The sequence below is a fragment of the Rhinatrema bivittatum genome, chromosome 5 (assembly GCF_901001135.1).
Source record: "Rhinatrema bivittatum chromosome 5, aRhiBiv1.1, whole genome shotgun sequence".
NCBI lineage: Eukaryota > Metazoa > Chordata > Amphibia > Gymnophiona > Rhinatrematidae > Rhinatrema > Rhinatrema bivittatum.
In genome coordinates this window covers 305,470,003-305,484,583 of record NC_042619.1, presented here as the reverse complement: position 1 = coordinate 305,484,583, position 14,581 = coordinate 305,470,003, and the positions used below count along the sequence as shown (strand labels likewise).

Here is a 14,581-nt window from a genome sequence, read left to right as displayed (position 1 = left end):
GAGGTGGACGAGCGAGGGGTTGGGGACCCTAGTTTGCTCAGTCCTTTGGTTGTCTGAGGTTGAAAACTGGTGGCGCCGGTTCACTCACCGCCAGAAGGGACACCGGAGCCTGCTGCCACTCTTCATCAGGGAGGTGCTTAGCTTTCATTTTCAGTAAAGTTTCTTTAAAAAAAAAAAAGTTTTATTTTGTTTAGAGCTTCCTGCTTCTTTGGCTGTGGAGTGCGGCTGATGCCGGCAGTCGTGGACGTTAGGTCCCCAGTTTTCCTCTCTCAGGCAACGGGATCCCGCAAGCGGGGCACTCAGTGGCATGCCACATGGCAGTAAATGGGTAGCGTGTGAAAAGTCGCACATACGCCTCTCCCAAAATGGCCTCTCCCAAAACGGCCTCTGCTCTTGTTGCTTCTCTGGGGGGGGAGAGCAGTTCGGGGGGGGGGGGGGGGTTGTTTAAACAGTAGCACGGGTCTGGGAAGCCTCTGCATGTGCCACAGGAAGCATCAGCCCTGTTCCTGGTCTGCGCCTGAATGGCAGGCATTTTAACTTTCTTCCATCTGCTACTGAGGCTCCGAAGGGAGAGGGGGATTTTCCTCCTCCATTGTTTTCTGCTGATTTGAGCCCCATGGAGGCCTGGGAGGTCCAGGGGAGTGATTTTGAAGTAGAGGATAATCTCCCAGGGGACATTTCAGATGTTTCTTCTTCCTCCTCCTTATCAGTGCATTTTATGCTGTTGCAAGACTTATTTGGCCCACAAAGCTGCAGGGCAGCAGAGGTTCAAGCCTGACCCCACATCCTGGTCGCGGGCCTCGAAGAGAGCTAAGGTCTCAGGTTTTTCGGGGGCTACCATGGTTTGGTGAGCCTTTGGGAGGACCCTTGCGGTGTTCCACGGCAGTGGATTTTTTTGCTCAAATGTTCTCAGAGGTCAGAGCCGGCTGGAGCATTCTCCTAATTATGGATCCTTCCCTGGGAGGGCAGGATCTGGAGGGGAGGCCCACCTGTGGATGGGGTCCATCCTAATGTGGTGCATCTGTTCCACAGGGAAGTGTTGGGATCCCTGGTTCCCTTTGTTTTGGTGGAGTTACAATTGAAAGTTCCGCAGAAAGCGTCTGATCACTCGGAGGTGGACCCGTCCGGGGATGGCATAAGGGGTCGCGTGATAGCGTTTCCTTTTCATGAGTCAGTCAAAAAAAAAAAAAAGCTGTTAGAGAATAACTCCAGAGACTAGCTTGAAGTTTGGATGGGCTTTGGATAAGTTATGTTTTCTCCCAGGAGAAGCAGGATGGTAGTCCTCATATATAGGTGACATCAGGATGGAGCCCAATCACGGATCATTTTTGTCAGTTTCTAGAACTTTGACTGGCACACGGAGCATGCTCAGCATGCCACTAACCCTGCATCCAGCAGGGGTCCCCCTTCAGTCTTTTTTTCCACGCAGCAGTTGTCTTGCGGTTCTCAGGAGCTCTGAGAATTTCTCACTTTTTCTTCAAAAATTTCAAACTTTTCCCCCATCCTGGGGTCCCTGTCGACCATCGTTAACGCCGGTAAGTTTTGTGTTTTGTTTTTTTTACCTCATTCTTCGTGGTCGGTTCCCAACGGAGCACCTATTGGTACCAGACATCTACCAACCGTGCACTGCATTTATTTTAAAAATGGTGACCGGTTTTCGGAAGTGCCTCAGGTGTCCGAGGACTAGGTCCATTACGGACCCTCATGACATCTGTGTCTTGTGTTTGGGGTCTTCCCACAACGTCCAACTGTGTACAAGTTGTGCCCAAATGACACTGAAAGGCCGCCGAGCCCGCTTAGAGAAAATGGAACACATTTTCAAAACGAAGCACTCGTTCCCTTCTACGCCGGCCAAAAGTGCACAGAACCGGAAGCCATCCTAGTCATCTACTCCGTCTCAGCATCGGGACACCAGTGAACAGCAGTCACCAGCATTGTCCCATTCAAAAGCCTCCACATCATCGTCCTCTGCGCCAGAGAAGGACTGGGCCGCGCACAGAGACCCATCTGCTGGAACAGTCACTGACAAACAATCGACATTGATGGAACCACCGACCAAAAGGTCTCGGGGAGAGGAGACCCCACCCTCCTCTGGACCCGGGACACAGAGGCATTCCCCCACCTGCAACGGTGTCGGGAGCCGAGATTCCACATATTCCTGTGGACCCTCCAGCAACGCCCATGGAGCCTCCAACCCCGGAAGTTGTGTTGCCAACAGTAACCTTCCGGGAGGAATTTATTTACTTTAAGTGTTTATATACCACCTTTACAATTACTTGGTCAAAACTGTTTACAAGTGTAAAATATTAATATGAAATCAATAAAAATAAAGAAATTACAAAATTTCATTAATATAAATCAAAATAAATAAAAGTAAAATATTACATCTTACATAACAAGAAAATGATATGTTGTAAGTTCTTTTTTTGAATTGCTTTCTATTGGATATTCGGCGAAGTGTCGGGTATAGAGTTCCAGAGGAGTGGGCCTTCCACTGAAAAAGCTTGCTTTCTTGTCTAATGTAGTCTAACTGATTTTGTTGAGGGGATTTCCAGTAGATTTCTTGATAGTGACCGATAACGATTGTCCAAGAGGCAGTCCTCCAAGCGCTTCGAGGATTTCAGTCGCCACCAACGCCGAGGCCTGACCCGGTGCCTACGATGCTCCGCTACTCGAAAGGCTAGACACCCTTATTGGCGCACTTCCATCACTGCCTGTGCCTCACGAACAGACGATACCTCAGAGACCCTGATTCCTCTATCATCGGACGATTCCAGGGCCATCAGGTATATTACCACCCCGACGCCCATCAACATCTATTCCATCGGTGCCTCCACAGATTCCATCGGTGCCACCTCCTGATCCGGCTGGATTAGGACTTTTCCCTCCATCGGAAGAACCACAGGGTGGAGGAGACCAACCATACAATTCCTGAACTGATGATTCCTCTGACTCCCAGGATTCTGAGGACATCCCATCAGAGCCTTCACCTCCAGAGGAAAGACTATGCTCCCCTCCAGAGGACATCTCATTTGCAAGCTTTATAAAGGAAATGTCTGAAGCCATCCCTTTTAAGCTGCAAACTGGAGAAGGATGCCAGACACAAGATGCTGGAAGTTCTGCAATTCGTGAATGCTCCCAAGGAAGTGATGGCAATTCCAGTCCATGAAGTTCTGCTTGACCTGTTGCATTGCACCTGGGAACACCCAGGTCAGTTCCTCCGGTGAACAGGAAAACTGATGCTACCTACCTGGTTCAATCAGCTCCAGGATTCCAGAAAACCCAGCTCCCTCACCACTCTGTAGTGGTTGAATCCACTCAGAAGATAGCAAAGAGGTCTCGCCCTCATTCTTCTGCCCCTCCTGGCAAGGAGGGGCAGAAGAATGAGGGCGAGGGTATTCCAGGGGTCTGTTAATAGCCTACCAGCTATACAGGCCGCAGCAGGTACAAGACTTCTCCAAATCCCTGCCAGAGGAGTTTCAAGAGACTGAATTCCATCCTCCAGAAGGGCCTTGATGCTGGAAAACACGAGGTCAGAGCTGCCTATGATATGTTTGCCTCCAGAGTGTCAGCAGCAGAAATAAGTGCCAGACGATGGGCATGGTTAAAATCTTCAGACTTGCGTCAACAAGTCAGACAGGTTTGCAGACCTTCCCTGCACAGGGGACAACTTGTTTGGAGAGAAAATCCAAGAAACAGTTGTGCAACTCAAAGGCCATCATGAGACATTGCGCCAACTAGCTGCTATTCCCTCTGACTTTTCGTCCACTACCAAAAGGCAGTTCAGAAGGGATCCCAGGAGGCTAAAACCCATAGGTATTGCCCTTCTTCGTCCCGGACTCGTCCAACCAGGCCCTATCAAAAAGGTCAACCTAGTCAACAAAGGCCTCAAAAAAAAAACCCAACCAGCTCCGCAGACTGTTCCTGCATCGGGATTTTGACTCCCTTCTAGAGAGCAACAGTCAACCCCTGCCTCCAGCAATGTTTCCTGTAGGAGGCTGCTTGTGCCATTTTGCAAACATATGGTGCACAATCACAACGGACCAATGGGTCCTTTCTGTGGTTGCCCACGGTTACCATCTAAACTTCCTTGTGCTACCACCGGACTCCACCACGTCCAGCGTGGAGTCTAACTGACCATACTCCACTTTTCGAGGCAGAACTTCGATCCTCATGCACTCCAACGCTGTGGAACTGGTTCCCTGACTGCAGCGAGAAAAAGGGTTCTACTCTCGATACTTTCTGATTCCAAAAAATGTCAGGCGGAATACGTCCTATTCTGGACCTCCGTGCCCTAAACAAATATCTCGGCAAGGAAAAGTTTAGTATGGTTACTTTGGGCACCATGCTCCCTCTTACAAAAGGGAGATTGGCTCTGCTCTCTAGATCTTCAGGAAGCGTATGCCCACATAGCCATATACTCTCCTCATCGGAAATACCTCAGATTCATAATAGACCACAGTCATTTCCAATACAGAGTGCTGCCATTTGGCCTAGCGTCAGCACCCAGTGTGTTTACGAAATGCCTGGCAATAGTAGCAGCTTACTTGCGACAATGTAGTATCCATGTCTATCTGTATCTAGACGATTGGCTACTCAGAGGTCCATCCAAGGAGGTAGTACTTCAATCCCTCCATTTTACCATCAGCCTACTGCAATCCTTGGGGTTTCTCAACTATCCCAAGTCAAATCTGACTCCTTCTCACAGCCTCTCATTCATTGGAGCAGATCTAAACACCATCCAAGCCAAAGCGTCTCTCCCAAAGGACCGAGCATGCACATTGTCAATCTTGGCCAAAGCAGTACAGACTCGCCGAACCACCACAGCTCGTAACCTGCTAACCTTACTAGGTCACATGGCATCCACAGTTCATGTAAGCCCAATGGCTCGGTTAGCCATAAGAGTAGCACAATGGACTTTAAAGGCCCATTGGCCCCAATCACACCAACCTTTGTCCTACATTGTCCACGTCACCAACCAACTATGTCTCTCACTATCTTGGTGGATACAGCAGTCCAATCTTCAGATAGGGCTACCTTTTCAACCCCCGTATCCTCAGGTTACATTAACCACAGATGCCTCCAATCTGGGTTGGGGAGCCCATGTCAACAACCTGCAAACCCAGGGAACCTGGTCCACAGCAGAAGCAAAGCACCAGATACATTTTCTGGAGCTCCAGGCGATACAATATGCCTTGTTCACTTTTCAGGATTACCTGTCCAACAAGGTAATCCTAATACAAACAGACAACCAGGTGGCCATGTGATACCTCAACAAGCAAGGGGGCACAGGCTCTGCCAGGAGGTGGCGCAGATCTGGGCCTGGGCTCTCTCTCATTCCATGTTACTGAGGGCAACCTACTTGGTGGGCGTGGACAATCTCAGCTGGACCTTTCATCCCCCACAAGTGGTCCCTGAACCCCACAGTGGCGGAGAGCATATTCCAAACATGGGGGTATCAGAGTATAGACCTCTTTGCTTCGCTTCACAACTGCAAAGTAGAGAACTTTGGCTCACTACATCGCACTCACAGAAGACTACGAGAGATACCTTCGCCCACTCGTGAACAAAGGGTCTTCTATATGTCTACCCTCCGCTTCCACTCATCAGCAAGACTCTCGTGAAGTAACGGCAGGACCAGGGTACAATGATCCTCATAGCCCCTCACTGGCTGCAGCAGTTTGGTTTCCCATCCTGCGCGATCTCAGTCCAGCAACCAATTCGCCTGGACACAGATGCAACTCTGATTACGCAGAACAACGGACTGTTGCATCATCCCAACCTCCACTTCCTGTCTCTGACGGCATGGATGTTGAAAGGTTGATACTACAATCCCTTAACCTTTCTGACAATGTGTCCCAGGTCCTCATAGCTTCCCGAAAGCCTTCTACTAGGAAATCTTATCGTTCCAAATGGAAAAGATTTTCCTTGTGGTGCACAAGGGAAATAGATCCCTTTTCCTGCCCCACAATAAGGTTCCTGGACTACCTCTGGTGCCTTTGAGTCTGGTCTACAAACCTCCTCCATCCGAGTGGTTGTCGGCGCCATAGTTGCTTACCTTAAAGGTATAGAAGATGCCCCGATCTCGGTGCAACCCTTTGTAGGGCAATTTGAGAGGCTTGCTCCAACTGAAGCCTCCACTGCATCCTCCGGTTCCAGCATGGGACCTCAATGTGGTACCAGCACGGCTCATGTGACCTCCGTTCGAGCCTCTGCACTCCTGCGAACTAAGTCATTTCACTTGGAAAGTGCTCTTTCTACTTACCTTAACGCCTCACAGAGTTAGTGAGCTACAGGTTCTGGTAACATATCCACCTTACACAAAATATCTCCACGATCATGTGGTATTCCACACTCACCCTAAATTTTTGCCAAAGGTAGTGTCTGATTTCTACTTAAATCAATCCATAATACTACCCGCATTTTTTCCGAAACCTCTCACAACCAAGTGAGCAGGCCCTGCATTCCTTGGACTGTAAACGTGCGCTCGCCTTTTATTTGGACCGCACTGCAGCCCATAGGAAGTCCACCCAACTGTTTGTCTCCTTCGATAAAACCAAACTGGGAGTTCTGGTAGGCAAGCAGACCTTATCCACCTGACTGGCGGACTGTATTACCTTCTGCTACCAACAAGCAGGCCTTCCGCTACAGGGACGCGTGAAAGCGCATTCAGTAAGCCATGGCAACGTCAATAGCACACCTCCCTTCTGTACCTCTTGCTGATATCTGCAGAGCTGCCACATAGAGCTCTCTCCACACCTTTGCAGCTCATTATTGTCTTGACAAGGCTGGCAGACAGGATTCCATCTTTGGCCAGTCTTGCGTAATTTGTTTCCAGTGTAATAACCCAACTTCCTTCCTGCGACCCGCTGTGAAACTCAGGCTGCCCTCATACCCAAACCCACCCCTGTTGTGCCTGTTGCACGTCGTTGGGTGCTTTTGGTTCACTTTTCTCAGGCATCCTGTAGCTCGCTATTCGCCCATATGTGAGGACTACCATCCTGCTGTCCTGGGAGAACACTTGTTATAGGTAAACAACTCTGCTTTCTCCTAGGACAAGCAGGATGGTAGTCCTCACACAACCTGCTCGCCACCCCGCAGAGTTGGGTTCACTTACGTTTTATTTTATTTTTCGTTCGTACTTTTTGCTACAAACTAGACTGAAGAGGGACCACTGCTGGATGCAGGGTTAGTGGCATGCTCAGTGTGCCAGTCAAAGTTCTAGAAACTTTGACAAGTGTCCCATGATTGGGCTCCATCCTGATGATGTCACCCATATGTGAGGACTATCATCCTTCTGTCCTGGGAGAACACCTGTTTACAGGTAAGTAACTCTGCTTTACCAAAGGTCACGCTGGAATGGCTTTCGAAGGTGTTGGCTGTGATCAAGACAGCTATCCCGGTGGTTGGTGCCACAGCTTTGAAGGATCTGCAGGCTAGGAAGTTGGAGCTCCATCTGAAGATTTTTGAAGTGTCTGTGCTCGGCCTACGAGCTGCAGTATGCAACAGTTTTATGCTTTGAGCTGGGCTGCATTGGGTGCAGCAGTCATAGGCTGTCAAGTCTGTCCTCCCAGGAGGCTAAGCAGGCAGATCGGCTGGAAACTGCGGTAGCCTTATGGCATAGCTGTATTGTATGACCTCTTTAGGACATCCTCTAGGACAATGATGATGATGATGGTCTCAGCCAGGAGACTCCTTTGGTTGCGGAACTGGTCAGCAGATGTCTCATCCAAATCCCAGTTAGGAAAGTTGCCCTTTAAGGGAAAGCCTTTGGGGATTGGAAGAGCTGATTAAACATCTCTAAGAGAGTAAGGTTCTCAAGTTGCCTGAGGACAAGCTTCAGGGAGCGAGAATTTCCTCTTCTGTTTGCTCTCTGTTTCAAGGGATTCGACTTTGGCAGGGGAGCTCCTCAGGAGGAACCCAGACTGAAGCCTCCGGAAGACAGCAGTCCTGGAACCAGTCCTTTCAAGTCAGGAAGCCGAACAGAAATGGCTCTGTGCAGGCAGACGCTGGAGCCAATTCCACATAATGTGGCAATGCCGTCCATTCCTTCATTTTATTTATTTTTTTATACGAGGACTGGGCAAACATCGTTACGGGCCTGGGGGTCTTAAGCATGATAAGGCAAGGGTTACACCTTGGAGTTTGCGTGTCTACTAAGGGTTCTATATATGGTCTCACCTTGCGCATCCAGGCAAAAGACGCGATGGGGCAGACCCTCGTCTGTCTTCAGATGCTGGGAGCCATCATTCCCATCCCCGTGGAGGAACATGGGACAGAGTTACTCCATTTGCTTTGTGGTTTATAGAAAAAAAAATGGAAGGGACTTTTCGTCTAATTCTGAATTTGAAGAAGGGAACACATCTCTCAAGGTTCTTTGTTTTTCATATGGAAACTCTCCACTCAGTTCTTGCAACAGTGCGCAAGGGGGAGTTCTGAGTGTCCCTGGATCTGACCGTAGGCTACTTGTGTATAGGATTCCGGCCTGACCATAAGAGGTTTTTACGGTTCAACATTCTCTGCATGCATTTTCCATTTTGTGCCTTACAGTTTGGGTTCGCAAAGGCCCTGTGAACCTTCATCAAGATGGTGGTGGTGGTGGTGGCAGCACCCCTCAGGAAGGAGAGGGTGCTGGTGCGCCCGTATTTGGACATCTCGGTCATTCGGGCAAAGTTGGAGACTCATTGTAGACAAGCAGTGGAACTAGTGCTGCAGCATTCATGGTCACTCGGCTGGGTAGTTAATTGGTCCAAGAGTCATCTTGGCCCATTGTAAGTGTTGGAATTTCTGGGAGCACGCTTCTTGCCCAGGGTCTGGGATTATCTACAGGTTCTTGGCTCAATGGTGCCCATGTTGGAGTTTGTGCCTTGGGCGTTTACTCATGTGGGACCTCTGCCAGCTGCGTTATTGTCCCGGTGAGATCCATTGTCTGAGCAGTTTCAACTTCCACTGCCACTTACGGAGTTAGCCGAATCCAGTCTCTTATGATGGCTTGGCCGGGACTATTAGTGTTGAGGGGTCGACTTGGAGGTTCTGCAGTGCTCAGTGTTTTCCACCAACACCAGTCTCTCCAGTTGGGGAGCTGTTTGTCAAGATCAGTCAGTGGAGGAAGTACCTTGGTCTTCCAATCACTTAGAGACGAGAGCATTGCAGTTGGTGCTGTATGTTTCTCCCTCTCTTGAGCGGCCATCCAGAATATTGTCCGACAGTGTGACTGTTGCTTATTTCATCAGGCAGGGTGGTACCGAGAGTCTAGCGGTGGCTCAGGAGCTAAGGCTGTGGGCAGAGCAGTATCTGCAGCTGATAACTGCCTCTCTCCTGGCCGGGACTGACAATGTTCAAGTGGATTTTTTCAGCCATGATCAGCTGGATCCCTGAGAGTGGGAGCTGTCTGAGGAAGCAATGGCTCTCATCTGTTGCAAGTGGGGCAAGCCTTGCCTGGATTTAATGGCGACTCAGAAAAATGCCAAAGCATCGTGCTTCGGTCACAAAGAGAGTGCGGAGCAGAGGGAGGAGTCTTAGGTTTTTATTTTGGCTGCGTGACATTCTGTTGTCTGTTTCTGCCGTAGCTGCTGGTGGGCCGGATCCTGCGTCAGGTGGCGGTTCATTTGGGAGATGTGATTCTGGTCACTCCAGAATGGCCTCTGAGGCTTTGTTTTGCATATCAGTCTAGTGGTGGACGGCTCCTTGAGTCTCGTCCATTTGTCTTGGCTTCTACATCAGGGTCCCATATTTTCAGACCAGGTGGCTTGCTTCTGTCTCAGGGCTTGGCTTTTGCAAGGAAACCCTTGAGACAAAAGTTTCCCTAGGATGTGATTGCTACTGTTTGCAAGCTAGAAAATCTTCCACCTCCTTGGCATAAGTGAGGGTCTGGAGAGTTTTTGAGGGCAAGAGGGTTGTCCCTATGCGAACTTCCATAGCACATATTCTTCCTTTCTTGCAAAGAGATTTTGGTGAAGGGTTTGTCCTTTAACTCCCTCAAGGTTCAGGTGGTGGCCTTTGTGGCAACGTTCATGGGGTGACTCTGGCTGCTCATCAGATGTGGTGCTTTTCGTCAAGAGTCAAAAGTATTTGCACCCCCCACTTTGGAAGTTCTGCTTCCCTGGAGTCTTACCTGAGTCCTGCGAGGTGTGTGTGCAGCACAATTTCAGCCACTCAGAAGGGCTACTATCCAAGATCTCACTTTGAAGGTATTTTTTCTTGGTGGCAATTTGTTCTGCCAGAAGGCATTAGAATCTCTACATGACAAAGCTTGAAGCTCCATTCTTGAGGATTTCGGATTCGGGAGTATCCTTGGGGACAGTTCTAGCCTTTCTCCCAAAAGTGGTTTCTCTTAAATTAGTCTGGGATCTCCCAGCTCCTAAACTTTGAGGCTACAGGGCCTCATATGAAGCAGTTGCGGTTTTTGGGATGTCAAGTGTACATTATTGCGGTATCTTAATGTTACTAACAGCTTGCAGTTGTCAGATCAACTTTTCTTCCTTTTCTTTTCCATCATAGTCTGAATAAAAAAAATAGAGGGCCAGATACACTCCTGCGGGGGAAAAATCTTCACATTGGGCGTGCCTGTTTGGCACACAGCTACAGCCTGCTGCAATTTGAGTGTGATGTTCCGGGCAGGGGGGGGTGGTCCCCCCCCTCCACACTCCAGGAGTGGATTGGCTGCTGCTGATGTTCTTCACTGTAGGGAAGAAGCCTTCCCATCTTCCACTGATTTTTCTCATGTTTGTAATTTTTCCCATTGATATTTTGTTATAACCTTGAAATTCCAAGAGAAAATAAAATAAAATGAAAATGGAGGTCCCTAAGGATGAATCAGCCATATGTAATACCCTCCTGCCTCCCCCTCCATAGAGTGACTACCTAGCTAAAGCTAAGCTTTATAATTAGCTGAGAGACTTGAGTGGCAGCATGTTGGAGAATTCCCTACATGCTCAGTAGAGCAAAAGCGCTAAGAGAAGGGTTTGTACGGCATCATCAAATGACATCACCCACATGTCATGGCTAATTCATACTACTGTCTACTGAGAATCCTATTTGAGCAAACTTTCTTTATGCATGTTTGAGAAGTTTCTCTTAAGGGTCTTTCATAGCTTTCAAGTGATCTTGAACTGTTCTGGACTTACAAGAATGTACCAATGGATCACCACTGATCACTAGCCAAAACACTGAATATTAAATATTTAATGCACTGGTTTGGGGCAGTTTTGAATTTCAGCAGGCTTATTCTTGGTATAAAATGTGATTCCATTTTTTTATATGGATAAAATGTTTTGTCCACATCCTAAAATTGAATTTTGTAAATACTTAACCATTGTATCTTAAAGCAGGCTGATAGTGTGGACATTAACAATTACCATATTTTTCGCACTATAAAACGCACCTGACCATAAGCCGCACCTAGGATTTAGAGGAGGAAAATAAAAAAAAATTCTGTCCCCATGACAGGCTCTGTGCGGAGCTCCCTCCTGATGGCTGGCCTTGGGATATTTTTTCATTTTTGTTTTTTATAGTAAGGCAGAGAACATCCACACAGATACTCACACTCACTGGTTTTCTGTCCCTCACATACATACATACATACATAGGCTTTCCCCTCCCCACATACACACACAGGCTCTTTCACACTCAGTAGCTCTCTCCCCCACAGGCTCTCACATATACACATACCCACAGACAATCACACACTCAGACTCTCTCCCTCATCCACACAGCTCTCACACCAGTTATTTTAAGCTTTCATGACTGCTCCAAAGTTCAATAATAAATAGTCAGGGCTGTATTACATTGATTAGGAGAGCAATTTGCTCCTAATATTTCAACAGGTAATCACTTAATCAGCACAGGCAGTAATTCTGTTTGCTTTTCATTTAATTTCAGCTATCAAAAACTGCTAATCAGTTCTGAAAATCCACATTGCTTCATATGCAAGAAACATTTTATCATAAATCACTAAACTATACCATGAACTAAAAAAGTAAAGGTTTGTATCATGTGTCCTCTATCCCAGGCAGTATATTACCCTCATTATTTTCTAATATATCTAAACAAATGAGAAGTAAATGGCCTGTACTAACCTTAAACTTTGATGCCAAGTATCGTCTTCTGCCGGCAGGGAGCTGTTTGAACTGGAGTGGCCTCCGTAGTGCACACGGTTCAAACAGCTGATGTTTGACCTGCGCCAGCCGAGCTTCACAGTAAGATGCACCCTGGAAACAGCAGACCGGCAGGGAGCTTAAGCTCTGCCGGCAGAAGACAATATGTGGCATCAAAGTTTTAGTACAGTCCATTTACTTCTCATTGTGTATATATATTAGAAAATAATGAGGGTAATATACTATATATATTATGATAAAATATTTCATACATTTGACCTGCGCCACCATACTGATTGGGCTGAGTTGGGGGGGGGGGGGAGGAGGACGGTGCGCGAGAGGGAGAAACGCTACATTCACTCCATAAGACGCACAGACATTTTCCACCCACTTTTGGGGGGGAAAAAAAGTGCGTCTTATGGAGCAAAAAATATGGTATGTTCTTGGAATAGGCACTGCCTTTTCAATGTATGTGTTCTAGCTATTTTCCCATCTTGTTAGATCTAGTATAAACTCTGCTGCTTGTTCTGCTCATCCTTTTCCCTGACAATATGTTTTAATTCTCAACAGAAGAAATCAAGAGCAGCCCTTCAGAAAGCCCTTTGATGGAAAAAAATAACAGGGATATGCACCGCCCAATTCTAAAACAAGACCCGGAGAATATTAAACTACCACGTGGTAATGGGATGTGTACTGAAAGCAAAAATACGATTACTGATATAGTGACTGCTGCTATACCACCAAGAGCAGCCATAGAAGAGAGAACAGTTTCTTTTAATCTGGGAGACTGTGATGAAGCACCCGAGAGAGAGCTGAAGGAAACAAATGTTGACAACGCAATTAGTGGTGAGTTGGAACAAGCTTGTTGACCTTATTTAGGGGGGCAGGGAATGACAAGCATCTGGTGATTTTGGAAGGCAGATAAAGTTCATCCTGGGCTGCCAAATAGAATATGGGCCCCTGGCAAGCCAGGAACATATTCGCCCACCCCCTTCTGCCTGGCTTCTCAGGTGTCTCCAGGGCAACAGACCACAATAGATTTTGGTTGGCATTCAACCTGGCTGCCCTTTGTTGTGCATACTGTTGACTCCTGTCTCCATCTCTCAAAAATTCCCTCCCACCAACAAAAAGACAGATGAGGGTCAAATAGACTTTTTTTGACCACTTAAGGCACAATTTCTCAACTGAAGCTGCAATCTTTTGGTATCGAACATAGGTGGTAGTGCATGTATGCCATGCACAGTTTATAACAGCATTTTTTTGGGGGGCCCAGCAATGTTTTGCTCCTTTGAGTTTCCAGCTCAAATACAACCAACCTCTTTTAGACTACAGTGCAATGAGCCTTTGTTCACAATTACCTGGGGATTTATCCTCTATTTTTATATCCCCTCATCTTCTAGCCCAGCCAGTACAGTGACTATCCTTGGGCCCGGAGCCACAGGCCCCATCCCTTCCTGTTTCATTAAATATAAAGTCCCCCCCCCCCCTCCCTCAAGACTCTCCCATTTTGATTATTGGCAGCTGAACCTGGGAGCAGGAGATTGCTCCCGGGTCCCCCACTGGACCTTGTGAGAGTCTTGAAGGGGCTTTATATTTAATGAAATAGGAAGGGATGGGGGCAGGCTTTTTTTTTTTTTTTTTTTTAATCCTGCTGCTGCTCTTGCCTGGACAGAATGGCAGCAGTGTTAGTGGAAGAATTGTGTGTCTCGTGCGCAACCGGGGTCCTGAGTGCGGTCAAGCCGGGGGGGCTTGTCCGCATACAGCATGTATGTAAGCAAGTATTTGTGCAAGTGTGATTGGGTCAAAGTGAGAGAGCATGTATGTGATTGAGAGAAACAGCTCAGGGAGGTAATTGGTGGGCATGTGAGGGAGAGAGACTGGTCGTGGGGTGTAATTGGTGTGGGGGGTGTGGGAGATTGATCATGGGCCCTAAGGAAGAGGACCGTGAGGACAGAGCTTCAGCAGCCACTGCTGCTTCTGGTATGTTCTATTGGCCTGCAAATGAAAGGAGTAGAAGAGTTGCTGGAGAGGGTAACTAAAGGTGGCTGCTTAAGTTTATTTTTCTTAATTGACTGTCATTTTAGTTGGATATTATGTTGTCTGCTATTTTGAAATATTTTATGGATATTTGGACAATTTTTAATTTGAGTTTTTAATTTAGATGGCATTCTGATCAACTGTTTCATAACATTATTAGTATAGCTTTACAGTTATTTCTGTGTGGGGATATATACAGCACCTTGACTACTTCTGTTTTCCTAATTGGGAGTGTATTGGTGTTTAGGGCCTGGTTTAATATTTGTAGTGTTGCATTTTCATAAATAGGGTTTTTACTGTTTGTGTGTGTTCCATAATACGGGTGTAACATTGTACGGATTAGTTTGTGTGCATTATTGCAAATGCTGGGAGTGTTAGGTGCTATATTTCTATTTCCATTTCTCCAGGTTTGCACTGCATGCAGAGTGGCTTTCTTGGGTTCCATTCCA

General features: G+C 47.3%; 1 protein-coding gene across 1 annotated transcript in view; it reads left to right on the top strand.

Annotated features, from left to right (window-relative positions):
* Window positions 1-14,581, top strand: part of SLC20A1 (solute carrier family 20 member 1) — a 111,714-nt gene that overhangs the window by 90,510 nt on the left and 6,623 nt on the right. The window contains 1 exon segment of the mRNA XM_029604238.1: window positions 12,666-12,941. Coding sequence (XP_029460098.1) covers window positions 12,666-12,941 — 276 coding nt within the window.